This window comes from Macrobrachium rosenbergii, chromosome 32 (assembly GCF_040412425.1).
Source record: "Macrobrachium rosenbergii isolate ZJJX-2024 chromosome 32, ASM4041242v1, whole genome shotgun sequence".
Classification (NCBI taxonomy): domain Eukaryota; kingdom Metazoa; phylum Arthropoda; class Malacostraca; order Decapoda; family Palaemonidae; genus Macrobrachium; species Macrobrachium rosenbergii.
Window position 1 is genome coordinate 6,311,093 of NC_089772.1, and position 22,069 is coordinate 6,333,161.

The window sequence follows — 22,069 nt, forward strand, 5'->3', positions numbered from 1 at the left end:
TCTCTCTCTCTCTCTCTCTCTCTCTCTCTCTCTCTCTCTCTCTCTCTCTCTTTTTACACAGCAATGTATCGATGATGTTATAGAGCGCGTCTCATACAATATTACTGAAGCATATTCAGTATGTTTGTTTGTATCGGTATTTCTTGGAACTGTGTGCATCAATAACTAAAAAAAAAAAAAGGAAAGTACGATATATAATATTTTCGCTACCATTTTCCTGATTTTTTTATTTATCTTTCATTCAGATATTATCTTTCATTTCGCTGAAATCTTTTCCAGTACGTTAAGGAAATTTTTGTTTTGTTCTGATACAATAATAATAATAATAATAATAATAATAATAATAATAAATCTATAATTATATTTTTGCAAGCATGTACCCCTGTACATTGAAAGAGGAACTCCTGTAGTCGAGTTGCAGCTGACATGCGTATGGGTGGAAGGAAACATGATTCCTCGCAGTACCTCCACTTGTACTATAAATATTACTGCGGGTATTGTTCAAGTGAACTTATTGATTGCTTGCCACTTTCACTTTTAGGTGTCGTTACGCCTGAGGAGCTTCACAGTTTCAGATGCTGTGTGAATATCTGCGCCTTCTGTCACGCCTTTTAGTCAGTGTTGAAAAATGGTCCCGTGTTTCTGTGATACGCAAGCAGCCGCCTCCTCGGCGCCGTCACATTCTGATCAGTAAATTTATGCACCACAGAAGTATGTGGGGTGGTGCTACTTTTCATCACGAAGGCTGTTTCAACCTTTTAAAAATTCCTCATATTTGTTTTCATGCAAATTTCAGTCGTAGCTTCCTTGTACCTATGGAGTACCATTACCAGTTCTCCAACAAGTGTACAATGAATGACTATTAGCTAACCTACAAAAAATACCAGACAGATTTGGAGCTGAGTAGCAGTTGGTGAATTCTGTCCAGTTCAACATGCACTTGGTACTGAGCTGAACAGTTAGCAAGTGCCACGCTTGAGAAGGCACTGATAACCGACCTCCTGTATGTGTCCGGGTACTTTCCTCTGACATTGAGGCCTCTCCCTACGCTTGGGGGGTTTGGGTAGACGGTGGTAACAAACCTATTGCCTTCTTTTTAGTTTTCTGTAAAAGAAGACCATGGAAATGGTTATTTGTCTGTCCATCCCCACTTTTTATGTTCGCTTTCAGACCTTAAAAACCACTGAGGCTAGAGGGCTTCAAATTGGTATGTGGATCATCCACCCTCCAATCATCAAACACACCAAATTGCAGCCCTCAAGCCTGAGTAGTTTTTATTTTATTTAAGGTTAAAGTTAACCATGATCGTGCGTCTGGCACCGCTATAGGTGCCAACAACACAGGGCACCAACGGGCCATGGCTGAAAGTTTCATGAACTGCGCCTGAGAGTTTCATGGACCTTGGCTGAGAGTTTCATACAGCATTATACGCTGTACAGAAAACTCGATTCTTCGGAGCATTTTTTACTTGTTTTATTAATGCAGTCGAGGAAAGGACCCTGCTGGCCCTGGCTCTTCTCGATGGTAACTCAGGACCAAGTTTCGTTGAAAAGCTTCGTGGAGGTCTCTTGGGTCGCCCTTGCCAGTCGATGTTAAAAAGGTATCTTTTTACGTATTTTCCATAGATGGTATGGTTTCTTTCCTGCTTCGTAAGGCCATTTGCATCATGAGGCGTCTCAGCAGACTCACGGTCTTGTGGATCATTACGGTCCTGTAGCAAATCCGAGGGCGTCGCCTCCAGTGACTTTGGGAAACTTGATTCGATATATATGTATATATATATATATATATATATATATATATATATATATATATATATATATATATATATATATATGGGCTTAATCTCTTATATAGGTTATTCCCAAATTTATATGAATGGACGACTTACAGAATTATAACCACAGTTTTATAGAAATGCGGTTATGGTATTGAAGTTCGAATACTTATTCAACTAAGTATATTTACTATTCTACAGTATACTGTCGTTTCCATTACAAATCGTCTTTTTATATGATTATATTCCTAGTTTAAGATAAAATTCCAATTGCATCTGAAGACGAAAATATTCGCCTGTTAATCTGCAACTTTCCAGTAAACTACTCACTGAATCATTTTCCAAAAAACGTTTGTGACGTAGAAAAAACACCTGGCCTCACCTGTGAAAATGACCTACCTAGGAACAGCTAATATCCAGCCTAAACAAATGCGCAAAGAAAAGCAGAGTAATAATATCTGGCACGAATTCCTAACAGGATGAGTCTTGGGAAATCTCCCAACACTGCATTTAATCCGGAAGCTTACTCGGGCTCTTATCAGCGCCTTTGAAGTCTGAAATAGCGAGAAAGATCACGTCACAGATACGCGGGCTCAGACAGGTCTGGTGTAAGCATAGGTAATTCGTATCATGGAGGAATATCGCGTTTCTGCAGTTGTTGCCAAATCGCTGGAGATTATGATGGGGCAGAAGTATAAAATCACGGGCTTATCTTGCCTGGTTTTTACACGCCATAAAAGTTACGCATCCAACGATAAATGTCTGAATGGAAAAATACGTAAAACTTGGATATATGCATATACATACGTTGGTAAGCGAATCCCACAGGAAAATGACAGGCAGAAGTTCAGTACCAAGCTCTTTCACGTTTATTAACGCATCGTCGGGGCACGAATGAGACACAGATATAAAGAAGGTTACAAAGTAAACAAAAAGAACAAGAATACCAGGTGGTCAGTTGTCAAAGGGTAATAAACAGAAAGTTAATCCAGGATAATAGACATTGTAACCTTCTTTATATCTGTGTCTCATTCGTGCCCCGACGATGCGTTAATAAACGTGAAAGCGCTTGGTACTGAACTTCTGCCTGTCATTTTCCTGTAGGATTCGCTTATACACTGAAGTCACGGGCATCTACTGTGATTTTTTAAACATATGTGGGTGTTTTATTTGTCCATTCTTTTTCACTTTGGGCGCTAGAAGGGTACAGCCTTCAGCTTTCCTAGCAAGACTTCTTAGGGTACGTAGAGTAAAAGATAGATAAATAGTCTAAAGCCATCTAAAACCAAATGAATATTCATTCCCAAAGAGTATATTACCCAGCCGGCAATAGATAAAAAGCAAATAAATGTTATCGTATTCTCACAGTATAAACAAAAAGACCGCTATTGATTTAAAATAAGGTTTTATCGTAATGGAGCTTTCTGGGATGTCAGGAAGGAGGTTAAAAACAATAAAATGAAGAAATTATGTAGACAACGTTGCATCCGAAAACATTAAGCTTCATGCAATTTTTTTAACACGCAAGCTCTAGCTGAAGTGCAGATTTCCTTCTTATACATTAATTTCGTTCAAATGTAAAATCAAACACCAGGAAATGAAAATCATCAGTAGGAAATACTTATCTAGGTCCGGGCGATACCATAGTCCAGTCTCGCTGGTGGAAATATTGTGAGGGCAGTCAATTCATGGGTTGTGCCAGTAGTAACGTACAGGGGAGGAATAGTCGATTAATGAAGACCTAGAAAAATGGACAGAATAACAATAAAACAGATGATCATCATAAGGCATTACATCCAAGAGCAAGTGTGCCAAGGACCTGCTTACCGAGGAGAAAAGGAGGCAGAGGGATGGGAAGTGTCGAGGCCTCTTAACAGCATCGAGAAAAGAAGACCTTGGGCAGTCCCTTGAGCACAGTATAGATGAGTGACTGATAACTGCTTGCAGTAATAAAATCATTTCCGTCAGTGAAGAGCCAGAGACATAATGAAACGGTCCCGAGAAAGGGAAGTGGGAAAACTGACAATGCGTGGCCAGTACCTGAGGCAGACTCTGACTGCAGCTGAAGATGGCGGTTGGCAACGGCTGACAAGTGGAAAGCACAAGAAGACTGTTAATGGCAGCACAAGACCAAGCACTACGCAAACGATATGTACAAAATAAAACATTCCCTTCCGCAAATACCAACAGAATATGGAGGTCATCAACCTCATCACACGTGAGAGCCCAGCATCAGCTCAAAATGAATGTGAAGGAAGACATGACACAATTGTCAAAGTGTTGCACCGGAAGATCTGGAAAGAAAATGGTCTGCCATAATCAGACAAGCAGTACAACCATATACCCAAAGAAGTGCTGGAAAACTAAAAAATTAAGGTACTCTGGGACAATCATGTAGCCAGACAATGAGAAACAAGAGTTAAGGAAAAGGGGACAGAAAATAAAAAAGTACCAAGGTCTAAATATAGAAATAAGAAGACGATGGACAATTAAAGTGGAAGTAATAGTAACTTGCATACTAGGAGCAAGGGGAAACCTAGAGACGATTAGATGCACGAACTAAAACCGGGTTCACAGCCAGAAAAGTGTACGGATAATGTAGTAAGGATAGTTAACGGTACTGAAATCTTATGAAAATAGGTTGGGGGGGGAGGGGAAGGGGGGCCAGATCCTAAGGAACCATGTTGGAGCCCGGATCCAGACTTAGATGCCAACCAAGCAAGGTTTACTAGGAGTAAAAAACTGATAATGATTAAGAAACTTCGGCTCAAATATTTTGTCCCAATGAAGGTAAAGATGATTCTCATTGCAAAGTCAAAGACAATAACAGTAAAAAAAAAAAGCTCAATGATTAATTATTTACAAAAGTAATAACCTGAAAGTCTCATAAAATACTAATATATATATATATATATATATATATATATATATATATATATATATATATATATATATATATATATATATATAATGTGTGTGTGTCTATATGCATTGCATTATATATATATATATATATATATATATATATATATATATATATATATATATATATATATATATATATATATATATATATATATATACATATATATACATACATACATACATACATATACACACATACATACATACATACCTACAGACCAGACCATTTCTCCCATAACACTAAGAGTGGAAGCCCCTGCAAGGATGAATATGCCACTCCTGTAATTTCCTGGTCCAAATCTCCACCCTTCCAGCGGCATGGAATCTTCGTGCTGGCTTAGATAGAGCTGCAGCATTTCCGAAGTTGGCTGTTGAATCATATGTATTCTATTCTCCTCTCTTTTTCGAATATGCTTTAAAGAGGAAGCACAAGTTACGTCTTTTCCCTCTCCCGAGATGATGATTATCATGTGCAAAAGCAGAATACGTACACAAAGAATATGAATTGGAACTCGGCGCTTTATTATCCGGTGTGGCCTGGGAGTTATTTTGTCGCCTTCCATGTTAATGCTCTTCTGATTAGAAAGTATAATGTAGATAATTATGTAACGGTAATAAAAGAGATTGCTTACAGTATATATATAAATATATATATGAATATATATATATATATATATATATATATATATATATATATATAGAGAGAGAGAGAGAGAGAGAGAGAGAGAGAGAGAGAGAGAGAGAGAGAGAGAGAATCGATTGGTCATTTTTACCCTATACGTACCTAATTATAGTAACCACAATGCCTCTTTAGCTTTTTGAATTCCTCACACTTTTTGGATACGCTCGTCATTGTAAAGCCTTAGATCCAAAAGAAAGAATACGAAGTAATTCTGATGTCCGTAGCAGGATTCGAGCCCATATCCAAAGTATCAGAATGAGGTCACGTTGCTAACCTGATCACGATACATACAGTATGTACCATATCGATATAAGCTTTATTGGAGAATTCTGTAAGGAATAAATTAATGATTTTAGACCAGTGAAACTATGTAGAAATTAGTGTTCAGTACCTGTGACCATTGTATTTACATAGAAGTGACGAATGTCGCTAGTAGGTTGAAAACCAAACTGGAACCGCCTCTTACAACATCTGAGAATATTTAATATAGTGATGGAATAGGTATGGTTTAAACTGTTGAAACTGTTAAATACCGATCTTTCTAGTATTGTAACTTCCATTGAATAATCTAAAAACTACTGTAATAGATAACTCAGTTGAGATTAAAGCTACCAACGTATTCTTTTAATGAAATAACAACAGCTGAAGCAAAAATAGATTAAATCCTGTTATTTTTCACAGCAAATGTGAAGTTATACAATACACTTCAGAAAACAAATTAACTACAACATTTTACAAGTCACAAAAGCTGTGGTGTCAGGCTTTTGTCGTAACCCCTGGGTCATGTTGAAAACAGCCGTGGACTTGAGAAATTGAATGAGTAAGCACTGACTTCGTATTTCTTATATTAGAGAGACTTAGGATGGAAGAGAATTCACTTTTTTTTAATTTTCTCATTAAATGAAGGCTGGAAAACGCGGTGCACTGAGGAATTTCGATTTAACCTAAGTTCTCTTTAACCTTCCAATTGCACAAAGAAATTCAGCGTCTTCTATGAAAAATTAACAAAGTCTATATAATTTTTAGCTTCTCCGAAAATAAAATGTAAGCCTACCGGAATAGGTCGAGCCCACATATCTTTGGTTACTGCGATCACATTGGTAGCACAATCCACAGAAACACGAAGTTCAGGCTCGTATTTTTTCTTTAGCCCCTGAGTTCAAAACAAAGGCGGCAAAATTCAAAAGTCTATGCAGCTAAGATAAAAAAATTCCAAAGTAATACCTTCCGCGATCATAAAAGAGCCAAAATCTAAAGGAATAGGTCACACATATATTTTTAGCATTATGATTGAAAAACCAGAGTAATAGTCTTTGCAGTAAAAACAAGTGAAAAATGCGCCGAAGTTTCTTCGGCGCAATCGAATTTTCTGTACAGCGTATGAAATATATGAAATTTTCAGCCACGGCACATGAAACCTTCAGCCACGGACCGGTGGTGTCCTGTGTTGTTGACACCTATAGCTGTGCCAGATGCACGATCATGGCTAAATTTAACCGTAAATAAAATAACTACTGAGGCTAGAGGGCTCCAATTTGGATGATCAGCATGCCAATATGTAGCCTTCTAGCCTCAGTAGTTTTTAAGATCTAAGGGCGGACGGACAGACAAATAGCCATCTGAATAGTTTTCTTTTACAGAAAACTAAAGAGGCCGGAATTTAGAAAATGGGTCGAATCCATGCATTTTCCAGCTTCTACGATCAGAGAAGATTAGCAAAATCTTTGCACATCTCTTGGCCCCTGCGATCAAACAGTCAAGGTATAGCCTCGACGATTAAACAGGTTGGCAAACCTAAAGGAAAATTTCAAACCTACCTGTTTCATGTCCTTCGTTTACAAAAGGAGGAAAACTAAGGAAATATATCGAACTCGCGTATTTTCTAGCCTATGCAATAAAATAAAAATCTAAAAAAATTCAGCCTCTGCACACGAAAATGAGAGCAAAAGCTGAAGAAATAGGAGAAATTATATATATTTAGCCCCTTCAACCAAGGTGGCAGAACGAAAGAAAGTTGGTCGGGAATAGGTGGCTGAAGCCAAACAAGTGGGTCAAATTGATATGCCTGTAAGACTTTGTGATCAAAAAGTCGACAAAACCTTGAGAAATAGGTCGAACTCGCATATTTTTACCCTATGTGAAGAAAATATGTTAAGAAAGAGTCTCTCATAAAAAAAGTTGGCAAAATATTGAAAAAATTGGTATAAAAAAAAGGATACCTTAGTTTAACCAGACCACTGAGCTGATTAACAGCTCTCCTAGGGCTGGCCCGAAGTATTAGATTTATTTTACGTGGCTAAGAACTCATATTTTTTAACCCCTGATATCAAACAAGGTGGAAAAATCTATAAACACGTAGGTCGACTTCTTATATTTTTTAGCGCCTGTCATCGAAAAATCAAAAGAAATTGCGTTTGCTTTTAAAAAGTTGGCAAATTAAAGGAAATATGTCGAAATCTTACATTTTTTAAGCCCCTAAAATCTTCGCTTACTTTCATCTCCCGCTATTAAAGACTAGCGTCTACAATCGAAGATGGTAAAATCTAAAGAACTCATATATTTTCAGCTCCATCAGTCACAACGATGATTCAGCTTAAACATTCACGTTAAAATCATGTACGTTCAGTCTGGCAGTGGGAAAGGAGCGAAACATAAAATGATAGGTATATTTTCGTATATTTTCAACGCATGCAATCGAAAAAGTCGCAAAATGTAAAGAAATAAGTCAAGCTCATATGCTTTAAATACCCTGCTAACAAAAAAAAAGTGGCAAAATCTACAGAAATAGGTTTATATATATATATATATATATATATATATATATATATATATATATATATATATATATATATATATCGTCACCCTCATAAACTAACTGCCTAAGTCATTTTTCATTGATTTTTGGATTTTTGCCTAAATCAAATCTCCAATATGTGGCGCACCTACTGGTATACTTGCCTAAGTCGGATATAGAAAGTAAGTGGAATAAATTTCCCAAAAAGCTTTCTGCCTAAGTCACTCAGTGACTTAGACATTATTATCACTATGCCAAAGTCATGATTGTGACTTGGTCAAAAAAATGACTTAGGCAGTTAGTTTATGAGGGTGACGATATATATATATATATATATATATATATATATATATATATATATATATATATATATATATATATATATATATATAATATATATATACAGTATATATATTGAGCCTCTATGATAAACAAGTAGAAAAACATAAATAAAAAGGCTGAAATATTTTTTTAGCCCATACAATAAACAAGTAAAATATGCCCCGAAGTTTCTTCGGCACAATCGACTTTTCTGTACGGCGTATAATGCTGAATGAAACTTTCAGCCACGGCCCATGAAACTCTTAGCCGCGTCCCAAGGAACTCAGCCACTGTCCGTTGGTGGTTTGTGTTGTTGGTACCTATAGGGGTGCCAGAAGTACGATTATGGCTAACTTTGACCTTAACTAAAGTAAAAACTAATGAAGCTAGAGGGCTGCAATTTGCTATGTTTGATGACTGGAGGGTGGATGATCAACATACCAATTTGCAGCCCTCTAGCCTCAGTAGTTTTTAAGATCTGAGGGCGGACAGAAAATGCGGACGGACAGACAAATAATTATCTCAGTAGTTTTCTTTTACCGAAAACTAAAGAGGTGGTAAATCCAGAGAAATAATTTTTAATACCCTAATACAAAATAAGGAAAAATCCAGAGAAATAATTTTTAATACCCTAATACAAAATAAGGAAAAATCCAGAGAAATAATTTTTAATACCCTAATACAAAATAAGGAAAAATCCAGAGAAATAATTTTTAATACCCTAATACAAAATAAGTGGAAAAATCCAGGGAAATAATTTTTAATACCCTAATACAAAATAAGGAAAAATCCAGAGAAATAATTTTTAATACCCTAATACAAAATAAGTGGAAAAATCCAGAGAAATAATTTTTAATGCCCTAATACAAAATAAATGGAAAAATCCAGAGAAATAAGTCAGACTGATATATTTTATCCTCTGCAATCAAAGAAGGCGAAAAATTTAGAACAAAGTTAATTCGCATTTCTTCAGCCGCGCGGTAAAGAAGGGTGGCATTAACTAAAGAGATGAGTTGAATTCGTATATTTTTAAGCTGCAGTAATCAAAAAGGTGGCTAAATGTAAAGACGTAAGCCGAACTTATATATTTTTAGCCTCTGAAACGAAAAACATTGGCTAAATCTAAAAAGATAGGTCGAATCCTTATGCTTTTAAGCCCGAGTGATCAAAAAGGTGGAAAAATTGAAAAGAAAATGTGAAAACATGTTTTTTAGCCTCCGTGATAAAAAAAACGGGTCAAAATAAATTGGTCGAAATTATGTATTTTGTAGCCCTGCAATGAAAAATGGTGGCATAATCTAAAAGAGAAATAGGTCGACCCCATACCCTGAGCTCTTCTCATCAGAAAGGAAGGCAAAATCTAATGCTTTCAGAAGCTCCTCGCGCTCTCGATACGACCTTTCGTCTCCTACTCATAGGAAAGGTTTCTCGCGTCTCAATGATGGTATCGGGACGCCCTCCATTCTCCGTAAACCGTTCACTGGAGGCTGATTGATCTTCTCCCGGTCTCGCCTCTCTCGCTGCACTTTTTCTTTGATCTCCTTTCCCTCGAGAACGATGCAAAAAGGAGTTCATTTTCGAAATGGGATTTCATTTGCCTGTTGCTATTGTTCTGTGAAATGTTGAATGCGGCTCTCGTTATGGGATTTTTTCAGCTGGGTAATCAAGTGTTATCAAGATGACATTTACTGATCCCTTTCAGACATACGTTGTGTTGAAGACTGTTATTGCTAACACTGCTCCTGTACATGACTATCATATCTAACAAAATCAAGTGGCGTATTTACAAACCTCAAACCTTTAGAAATTTTCATCCTATTAACGAATTGATCAAATCCTGCTTCTTGACAGACATAGTGATTCGCCTCATGAGTGGGGACTTTTAGAATCTTTTTAAAGGCCTTATTGTAATCTATTGCGAACTGTTTAAAGGACCAGCATATCTATTATCACCAATCCACAACTCAGCACCATGCATCTGTAAACAACATTGCTCAGAAAAAAAACAAGACTACTTTTTTATCAACAAAAAGTAAATTTACCTTGTGTACGATCTATGTCTCAGTATATTTTTAAATCAAAATTATAAAGAGATAGATACATACATAGATACACACACACGTATATATATGTATATATATATATATATATATATATATATATATATATATATATATATATATATATATATATATATATATATATATATATATATATATATATATATATATATATAATATATATATATATATATATATATATATATATATATATATATATATATATATATATATATATATATATATATATATATATATATATATATATTTGTGTATATGTGAATATATATATATACGCTTCAAGGCTGCCCTCAATTTTAACATCAGTATCTAAGAAGGATCCTGCTTTATAAGGGTCACTGTTAACATTAGAAACTTCTAGCGCTCTGGGATATACTGAATCAACATCGATTATATACCTTTGCTATTTAAAGATAATAGATCATCTATATATCTATATGTATTCTCATGTCGAAGTCTACCTTCTACGGGATTATTTTGCAAGAATTTGGATTCACAAAAATGTAAATATATATTATCTATGTTACGGCTGTAATTAACGGCCATAGGGATACCCAGTTTTTGCCTATAAATTCTGTTATCAAATTTTAAATAATTATGGTTACTACAAAATTTAAATATTTTAACGTAGTTATTCCTAGTAATTCGTATTCTATTATCTGTATAGTATATTTCTAATCAGCATGAATTGTTTATCATATACGAAGAAAGCGCATAAGTATACCTTAGTTTAACCAGACCACTGAGCTGATTAACAGCTCTCCTAGAGAGGGCTAGTCCAAAGGATTAGACTTATTTTACGTGGTTAAGAACCAATTGGTTACCTAGCAACGGGACCTACAGCTTATTGTGGAATCCGAACCACATTATACCGAGAAATGAATTTCTATCACCAGAAATAAATTCCTCTAATTCTTCATTGGCCGTCCGGAGAATCGAACGCGGGCTTGGGAGAGTGGTAGCGAGTATGATATCGACCCATCCATTGAGGAACTGGAGAAAGCGCATAAATACCAGGACTTGCAGGGTTATCATTGCAAGACTGAATCGATTCTAGTACTTGACTGTTATTTTCAGTGATCCAGTTATTATTATCGGTATTATTTGTTGTATTATAAAGTTTATCTAGAATTAAGTTGAGCACAAAATTCATATTTGAATGCGATTAACCGAGCTGGTTATATATCTAAATTTTACAGGAATTTTATTAAATTTTGTTATGGTACACAAAAAGGCAAATTACATGAAGCAGGTACTATTTTATATAACTACGCACATTTGCAAACAATTTATTAATATCTTTTTTATTAATATTGCACCTCTCAAAGTCGTTACTAGATTCTGATTATGAATTGAAAATTTGACCATAGAATTTTTTACATATAAATCCAAAATTACCATAACGCTTATCTATGGGCAATATCACACATTTACTCTGAATATCCCTAATTATCCAAATTAATGGTACATGGAAAGTTATTTTGAGTATCATTAATGACACTTATAACGTTTTTTTATTATCATTTTCAATTCAATGAATTGTCCAGTATTTATATTAAATCTATATGAGAGCTTACTGATATAATCACTAATTCGGTTACTTTTATTTTTATGTAATTCTGGTATGGGTCTAAATTTAGACCCTAGTTTGAAAATAGTAATAAGATAATCATCCTTAAGATTATCCAAATTGCCTGTTATTGCATGTTTATGAAATTCATCTTTCGATTTACTGTCTTCACATGACCAAGGCATATTATCTACATCGTTAATATTTAAGTGCTCAGCAATCTCTGTATCATTAAAAGCAATTTTATCAAGTGTTCGTGAACATTTAAAGGTAATTTTGGGGTCTCTGCTTTTAAAGGGAAAATCGCTATCAATTCAGGACTACGAATCAATGTAGGGCAAATTTAGAGTATCACTGAATTGATGATCAAAATTTACAATCAGGTACGTATCAATTATATCGCGCTCATCAACTTCTAAGTCCAAGTTTTGAACATTAAGTTTAAATTTAAACAGATCAGTTATTAGGTCTTGAAGGAGGCTATAGTCAAACTACGTTGTTTTTCCATAACTGATCTTTTAGCTTTACTGCCTTTTAATCCCAGAATCTTGCCTTCAACAAAACCTAACAAATTGTTTTTCATTTAGAGCTGTGTTATTAATCCCATGTAATAACTCATTAAAATCGATATGATACTTCTGTTATGACTTTTCATTCTAACTGTTCTGTTGATAACATTATTGTCAAAAATTTCATGATAAATACAAGTTTTATCAATAATTGATGTCACTGAAGTGTTATTAACTCTCTATATTAAGCCCATACGGATAAGCAGTTTATACAACCACACATACATACATACATACATACATACATACATACATACATACACACACACACACACACACATACATATATATATATATATATATATATATATATATATATATATATATATATATATATATATATATTATTACACATACAGATGTACATATAAATATATATTAATGTATATGCATATATGAACCTATAAATATGACACATATATATTCGTACATCCATACATATATATATATATATATATATATATATATATATATATATATATATATATATATATATGTGTGTGTGTGTGTGTGTGTGTGTGTGTGTGTGTGTGTGTATATATGTATGTATGTATGTATGTATATATGTTCAAAATGAATCTAAATCCCCAAAGCCGATTTAAATTAAGAAAGAACGGGATAGAAAGGCGAAGTTATAGCACAGACAATCCAACTATTTTTAGACAAACATAATTTCAGATCAAAACAGTTCCTCGCAATGTGTTACCGTCTCCCTAATACCGATATAGTTATCATCCTACTATTAATTTACCTCCTGCATATGACTCCAGTTAATAAATCCAGCTGTTACTGTTGCCGAATATACTTTTTACAGCCACCCTCAAAATTCCATCATATTTTTTTTATATCATTACTGCCTTTGTTTAGTCATGATTTGTTTTTAACTTTTATTCTTACCCCATTGTTGCATGAGTTGGGAAGGAACTCTAAAAGTGATAGTTAGGGTTCTGAAATACGATAAAAAAAACTTTTAAGATATACGCTATATGTATATACATAATATATATACATATATATACAAATATACATTATATATATAAATATATATATATATATATATATATATATATATATATATATATATATATATATATATATATATATATATATATATATATATATATATATATATATATAAATTTATATATAGATATTATCGATGCTTTTGTTATAGGCTTTCCGGTTATGCTAATCATGTGCAAAGATTAATAGATCTACAGGTAATAGATCTACAGGTGACTGAGTGATTGATTCTATGAACCAAGTGCGCCTTAATCACAAAAAAAAAAATAATAGATAAATACTTGCCTGTATTGTGTGTGGATTCAAGTAACACTGCTTTTGGGCGGAGTTTTGAGTGTTCTGGCGATAAATCATTATTGCTATCATTATTGCTGTTGTAATAATAGCTATGTATCATTACTATGGAAATGAAAGTCACAGTTTTCATAATGAATGCCATTCAAATTTCGGAGCAGGAAAAATATTGGTGGGGACTTGTCGGAGTCAGCCTGACATTCAGTTTCAACCTAATTATTATTATTATTATTATTATTATTATTATTATTATTATTATTATTATTATTATTATTATTATTATTATTGTTGTTTTTGTTGTTGTTGTTAAATATCATGCAAGATTGCGGAAAAGTAAAGAGACCGTAACTTGCCTAGAAATCCCTATCTATCAAAAATAAGCAAATAGCAAGAAAAAATAAGGACAAAACAACAGATAAACAAGCGATTGAACAAGAGAAAGCAGTGACATTAGACACAGCTGAGACAGTGAAAATGATACCCGAGACTACTCGCAAAAGGTCCCAGTGAGATCCCTCTGACCTTTGTGTTACATTGCAAAAACTCCATCTTGAATTAAGTCACACTTTCCCCGCTCTGTTTCTTGTCCACTTTTTTCCTGGGCTAGGTAAGGGTTAGCTTTCGCATTTGGTCGTTGAATGGAAAACTGACTTCTATTTACCTCTTTGCTATGAAAAATTTGCAGCTTTATCTTATTAATGTTCAAGTTAACACAGAAACCTGATACAAGTCAAGATTTTTACCTTCTAAAGTTAACTTTTATTGAATAGATGTTCACATGTCAAAAAATATATTGACCGGTTGATGGATTCAATGCTATAAACAACAAAACAGCAACTTAGGTCGTCGACCAGGCCCCCGGAAAAAAATATATATAAAATAAAGTCAAATAACTCTTAAGCCAAGTCTATCCTGAAGCATAATCTCTCCGTCTCCTTACAGATGCTGGCGAAAGGACAACCTGACAACTGCTAAGTAACAGGATACGTCCAACCAAAGATCAAGGACTCGTAGAAGAAACGATCTAGTTCAGCAAGTGACTTGCTGGGAAGACTCGGGCATTAGGTTTGCTTGGCTCCTCCGCCATCTTACCACTCCCAGCTCACGTGTTTCTCGTTGACAGAGCCTGATAAACGGAGGTGAATCTTAAACTAGAAAAGAGACCAGTCGATAAATAGTCATTATTTTGACTGCATTTTTATGCAGGAAATGTGGCCAGCAGTTAACTTTTATCATAATCAAGTGGAAAGGTAATAGTGGCATGGTTATTTTTCAAAGGCAACGATCATTTTATTATTAAAATAAAACATCATCGGTGGAATCTTGAATGATCTTTATGCTGAAGTTTAGAGTTTGTAATCGAATTCAGTTGTGTGATGGTTTATATAAGTGTCCTTCCGCGAGCGGGATCTGAGAGCATTTTATCATACTGTTACAGCCAAGAGTCAAAGAGAAATTCTTGAACTCTTTTGGAGATGAATTGCGCTGAAATTTTTGGAATTTTGCCGTTCATGGAAAGGAATCTCCATTAGGAAGTGAAATTTTGGAATATGGTTCCCACTGGAACTGCGACGCGTAGTGCTTGCTGACGGTTTGGCATTGACATTTTGTGCTTTAAGCAAGAAAAAACAGGAAAATGAAGTAGCTACTTGTTTAAGTGATTTCTGTGTTTTAAGTTTTGCAGAAAACTGAAGAAAAAACTAATGTTAGTATAATTTTCATTTAGCTTTTTTTTTTACTTTCATTTCCGAAATAATTCTGTTCTGTTGACTGGAAGCTAGCTTGCTGTGAGTTATTCAGAAAAGAATCAAGAGAGGAATAAGGCAGAGGTCAAAGAAGAAAAGAGATGTCAGGAGGAGCCCGACAGGAGCCAAACTCGTAGATCAAGCGCAAATCATCAACTCGGTCCCTACTGGGCGGGTTCTTGGCCCAAGAAGACAGAAGAAGAGCCAAAAATTAGCCTCTCGCAGAAGGCCTTTCAGAGGTGGAGGGGGGCCAACTGAACTCTTTTTGATATACCCTCTTAAAGTACTTGTTCTCCTTTCCCCTGTTACCCACTCTTATTTTTCATCGCCCCCTCTCCCCTTCCCTTTTTTATCCTTGACAAGGAGACATAACTGAAAGAGACGCTGGACGGCCTGGAAGAAATTTGGAGACCTCCCACCCCGCCAGCGGCGCTTTGCCCTCGCCCGCTCGTCCGTGGAGTCGACTATCCTATGGCGGTAAGTGGCTCACATTTTGCTCTTTTTTTATCTTGTGGTCATCTCTTTCTCATTTCTTTTTCAGGGTTCTCACTGTTTGTGTTACTTGCCATCCTCATTTTCATACGTCGTTCTGACGGTCCTCACTTTCTCAGTTTACTTTTTTCACGGTCCTCATTGTGTTTGTTAATCGTCCTCCTTTTTATACTATGTTATCTTTGAATATTCCTCATAGACCAGTGGTTCTCAACCTTTTTATTACCACGCCCCCTCTAAGAGCTGGTCCTTCCCTCCACGCCCCTCTTGCATCTATGAGTAAAATTCCCTCCCAGATTAGGAGGAAAATAAAAGAAAAATAGAAAGAGAAGGAGTTTCGAGGGACAGGGAGGGAGGTAAATAATTACAAAATAATGGTAAGCCTAGCGAGTCTAACTAGAATGGTAGACTATAGGAAACTAACGTTAGAAGGCGATACTTTTTCATTCTTTTTATAAACTTCTGAATATTAGTTCCTCACTCTTGTTAAGAGAGTAACGAATATAATTCTAGAATTTTTTAATTTTCCGTAGGCCTCGCGCCTCCCCTAGAAATTGCTGACGCCCCCCTAGGGAGGCGCGCCCCCCAGGTTGAGAACTACTGTCATAGACATTGTTCATATCATTTTCGTTCCCCATTTCATTTTTCAGTCTTCGTCTTTTTTTCATTAATATCCTATTTTTTCCAGCAGCATTTTCAGTCATTATTGTGTTGAATCTCATCCCCATTTTTCCGCTTCATTTTTAGGGTAGTCGGCGTTCGATACTTATCTACTTCATTTTTCTTGTTTGTATCGTCTTACCCTCATTGTTTTTTTAATATTATCCTCCTAATTTTCACAGGTAATTTTCAGGATACTCGACTTTCTCAAGTTAATTATTAGTCTCATTTTCCTTGCTAGTTATCAATGACCTCTTTACATATGCCTATGATGGTTCTGAGATATTGTTTTAAACATTTCCGGTTTTCTGTATTGCTGGTAGTTAAGCTGTTTCTTTTACAGTCCTCATTACTTATGCTAATTCTCACTCTTTTTAAAGACTTAGTTGACAATTCATTGAGTTCGTGGATAATTCAGTAATTCGCCCGGATACTTTCTCTAGTTAGTTGTATGGTTTTCTTCATTGGATTGGATTGCATTATAGAATTTAGGCCAACGGCCAATCGCTGGGACCTATGAGTTCATTCAGCGCTGAAAGGGAAATTGACACTAAGAAGGTTTGAAAGGTGTAACAGGAGGAAAACCTCGCAATTGCACTGTGAAACAATTGTCAGACTGTGGTAAGTCAGATGGAAGAAAGAGAATATGAACGGAGGTACAGTAAAAGGAATGAAAGAGGTTGCAGCAAGGGGCCGAAGAGACGCTGGAAAGAGTCTTAGGCAGTGCCTACATTGCATCACATGAGGTGCACTGACGGCACTAGCCCCCTACGGGGCGCTTTTCTTGATAATTTTGTGTACCATTACGACCCCATAGAAAGTCATAACCTTTGTTTTCAGGTAATATTATTCTGGAGGTATATGTTAAATTATTGTTGTTTTAGGGTTGTTCACTTTTTTGGCTTTATTATCAATATTTTTGTCTGTTATATAAAAATATTTTGTACTGGCAGAAATATCCTGATAAAGTTAGCATTTTCCGTGTTATAACAGAGTTTTTGCTAAAGATATTATTCGTTTAGTTTTTAACAAAATTGTGGTAATATCAAACAAACAATTTAGCGTTATTATAATATTTCCTTGAAATGTTTTTCCCAGATCTTTTTGTGTATTGAAACTTCCTTGTTGCCTAGGAAAGTCGATGGGATAAAAATGCTATGCATAAAAATAAAGTTGTTTTCCGTACTTTTTTTTTTTTTTTTTTTTTTGCATCATTCAACCTCTCCGCCAAAGTCTGCTGATTCGTGAACGGTCGTCGAGTCGGTGTCAACCTGCACGTACGCCGAACGACTCAAATTGTAGGCGGAGGCAAAAAGGAAAGTAACGAACGCATACAAAAATAGCTTAACTCAAGACCTTGCTAACGTCAGAAAGCTGTCATGCAGTCTCTATTCTATTTAATCATTAGTATTGTTTATTTTCCTGCCGTCACTCACTACAGCCGTTCGTCATAACGAGCACACCTAAACGTCTATACTGGGGGCATTTCATTCTCGTAGATATATTAACAAGGAATGAAATTTGCATTGCAATGTCCTGAAAGATTCTCAGAGAGAGGAAAGGTTCCTGGAACTTGAAGTGGTTGAACATCGCTTGTTTTCCAGAGAAATCGTCTCTGTTGATTGGGAGATACCAAAGGTCCACATAAGGCCTGTTACCCCCTTCAATGCCTAACCAAGTTTCGGCTGTCTCAGAAAACCAGCTTGATCATTCTAAAACAACCGCCAACCAGAGAGGATTTAATCCCATTCCGTTGGAATCAAAAACTTAAAATCTTGATGAAGATACATAGAGTTCGTTATCTTTTTCATTAAAGAGGGGAGCTGAACTAGCTCTTTAATTCCACTATATCACTTTGCACGCGATGATGGACCTCGTTTTTCTAACAGAGTTGATATTTTTACACGCGCATGGTGCGAAAGCATTACCGCCAGCGACACGACTCGTGCAGCACTCTCCAATCCAGTCTTTACATTCGTTAAGAAAACCAAATGAGTTGATGTAGTTCTCAATTAGTTTAGAGATTCAGCTGGATGAAATCATAGCTGGTTTTTATCTGTTGCAGTTCGCCCGTGCTAACGATTGTATCTCTGCATCCCTCAGTCATCGTAATTTGATTTTATGTTAAATTCTTTCACTTTAATCTTTTTTGTTTTACAAGTCGAAATTGCCCGTAGATGATAACAAGGAGTTATCGGTTGACTTAAACTAGAATTTAAATTTACGATACAATCATATCAAGTTAATCACTTCGTAGTGTCAGCACTTTAAATCATATCTGTTTCGACGCTAATATAGGTGTCCCAGGAATTCAAAAGCAGTATTGTTTAATCGCAATTTCTGTTACATCATTTTCAGTATCATTCCCCAGATCCATATAAAAACAGCGGTGATCAGCAATGGACTCTCAATTTCTCACTTCTACGTATAGCCTCAATATGCTTAAAACATAATTCTGAATTTATCTAAATAGCATTTAATGGATGCAAAGCAATTTCAGAACATTTAAACCACATTCTATCTCTGTTACGATAGTTTGAATTATACATAATCTTCTTCGTAACGATAGTCTAGAAGAAAATTGTTATAATCACCGTAAGTCTTAATTGCATTGCAAACTTCCGTTTAGACGAGGGGGGGACGGGGTGGAGGGGGGGGCTGTCAGGCACGCACGCGGAAATTGCTGAGTCCACAAATTCTTCATTTTACTGACGGAGAGATTAGGCTTTAATGAAAATTAAATGCATTCGTTTTCTCTTCATTTTCAAGCCATTGTCTCTTCCTCTTCTGTGGCACTGTTAATTTTCGGGTCATTTTTACGTTATTTCCGGTTCCTTTTCCAGTAATTTCATCTTCAGTTTTATCGTATTTTTCTCTTCAATATCAAGTCATTTTTCCTTTTTGTATCACATCCTGCTATTTTCAAGTCAATTTCATGACATCATCTCATTATTTTTCTTGTTGCTTCGTGTTCATTTTAACGTCTTTATATTTTCATTTCAGTGTTAGTTGTGAACAGTAAGGTCACTCCTTCTTCATTCTGTGTCAGTTATTGTAGAGCACTTCTTTTTTACTGTTTACTTGCTTTAGCTGTAAAACAGATGCTTAGATAAGTCTGTGTTCCTCAAAGAGTGTGTACCATATTACAGGGGTTCGGTTTTTGTAAGACATTGCAATTGTATTATTGAGTTTTTATGGAAAATGGCTGGTCTTTTGTTTGAGGAAAGGGCGTCATATGAGTATTCATGTTGCACACACACATTAAATATATATATATATATATATATATATATATATATATATATATATATATATATATATATATATATATATATTTGTCTAATGCATAAAAAGTAAGACAACGACGTTACCTTATGGTCACCGTTGTCACTTTGGCTGCTGAGAAAATGTTAACAGGAAGCAATGTTCCTGGGTTACGATGCTCACCTCAGTCTCCATTATATATTGGTTCTCGGTGTTTACAAAATGCGATGACTGATATTCTTTTAAATGCAGGAGTGGATTAACAACCTTTAAACAAGATAAGCACGTGCTTAGGGCATCAAGGAAAGGGCACCACAGACTTTGCAATTAAAAACAAAAGTAGGAGAAAACTTTTCAAATATAAATAAAGTGGAAGCATACAAAAATAAACATTATTTTCCATCTTGCTGTAAGTTTTGTTTAATTTCGATAAATAAAATTTTATTCTATAGTTTATTATTGTTTATATTTTGAATTACATATATAAGGGGGCACCAAAATCTTGTTAGTACTTAGGGCCTCTGTGGGTCTGAATCTGGCCCTGGTTAAATGAAATAACTATTTCAGCAACTGTGTTAATTTGACCGCCATTGATTAGGGGAAAATATTATCATAAAAGATTATTAAACTCAAGTGGTGAAATATTTAAAAGAAGTCTATACACAGGCGAAAATAAATGCAGTGCTCTAATGTCGAAAGAATCTTTTGAATGAAGAGGCGGAATTAAGGGAATGAAGATGAAAATTTTTGAGTTGGGAAAGATTAATTAGAATTAATGGTCGAACTTTATACTGGAAAAGCAATTAACGAGTTGAAGAAATATTATTTTAAAGAAATAAAAAAAAGGTTCTTAATAAATAAGAGTTATCAGAATGAAAAAATCATCGGTATGACAACCAGAGAGTAACGACAAAAAAACAAAAACGAAAGAAAGCTAGGAAAAAGTATTCTGACAAGCAGAAAATATAATTTACGTCAGTAACCCCGTGTCCCAGTTTGTCCTCGTATCACGAACAGTCTTTGGTGTCGTTTCACCCCCTGCCGTCCTTCTTCGTTGTTTCCCATTCTGCGACGCTCAGTCTGGAAAAGACCTTTGAAATTTTTCCCACCTGCCTCACTTCAAAAATGCATCTGTACCTCGACGCGTCAGGTAATCAAGTTACGCTCGAATGTTTTAGGCAGTGGCATCCTTTCCCCCGCGCGCGCCAATTTCTCTCAGGCAAAACTTGTTGAATGTATTAATTCAATTAGTCTCAGAGGTGGGAGCTCTCTCTCTCTCTCTCTCTCTCTCTCTTCTCTCTCTCTCTCTCTCTCTCTCTCTCTCTCTCTCTCTCTCAAAGATTTAAGAACATCAGTTCGTAAGTTTATCGAGCGTTTTACGTATATTGTCTACCTGTATGTCATTGAACAAATTTTGATCATTCATTCATAAAACTTGATTAATTGCAGTATGAGTGCGCGTGCCTATATAGTGTGTGTATGTGTGTGTGTATGTGCTGTAAGTAGATGCGACTCCCTAAGCGAATATATGTACGTACATATGTTATGTCTCCATATATGAATTTATGTATGTAAATAAATTGACACGTGTATATGGGCATATTTAAATGCGTTTATAGGATTTTACTTTGCAAATCCAACATCCAGTCTAGAACACCAGCATGTGAGAATTAAGGAAAAAACTACTGACGCCATAAAAATATGGAGTACAGCAGAAATAACAAGTAAACATTCAAACCAATATAACTGTAAATATGTTTGTGTTGGCGTGTTAGCGTGCTTGTTTGCAGACAGCCAGCTGTTGACAAACCGCATTTATTGCTATAAAGATGTCATTCCCATGCACACGACAAAGCCTACCTTTTGCCATGT

The 22,069-nt window shown here is 35.3% G+C and overlaps 1 protein-coding gene across 7 annotated transcripts in view; it reads left to right on the forward strand.

Moving 5' to 3' along the window:
- The window catches only part of LOC136855625 (zinc finger protein 385D-like), a 1,128,591-nt gene that overhangs the window by 982,037 nt on the left and 124,485 nt on the right, over positions 1-22,069 (forward strand). For all 7 annotated transcript variants that reach the window (XM_067132760.1, XM_067132764.1, XM_067132759.1 and 4 more), the window contains one exon: positions 14,979-16,258. In XM_067132760.1, coding sequence (XP_066988861.1) covers positions 16,253-16,258 — 6 coding nt within the window. In that variant the 5' untranslated portion in view covers positions 14,979-16,252. The remainder of the gene's footprint in view (positions 1-14,978; positions 16,259-22,069) is intronic.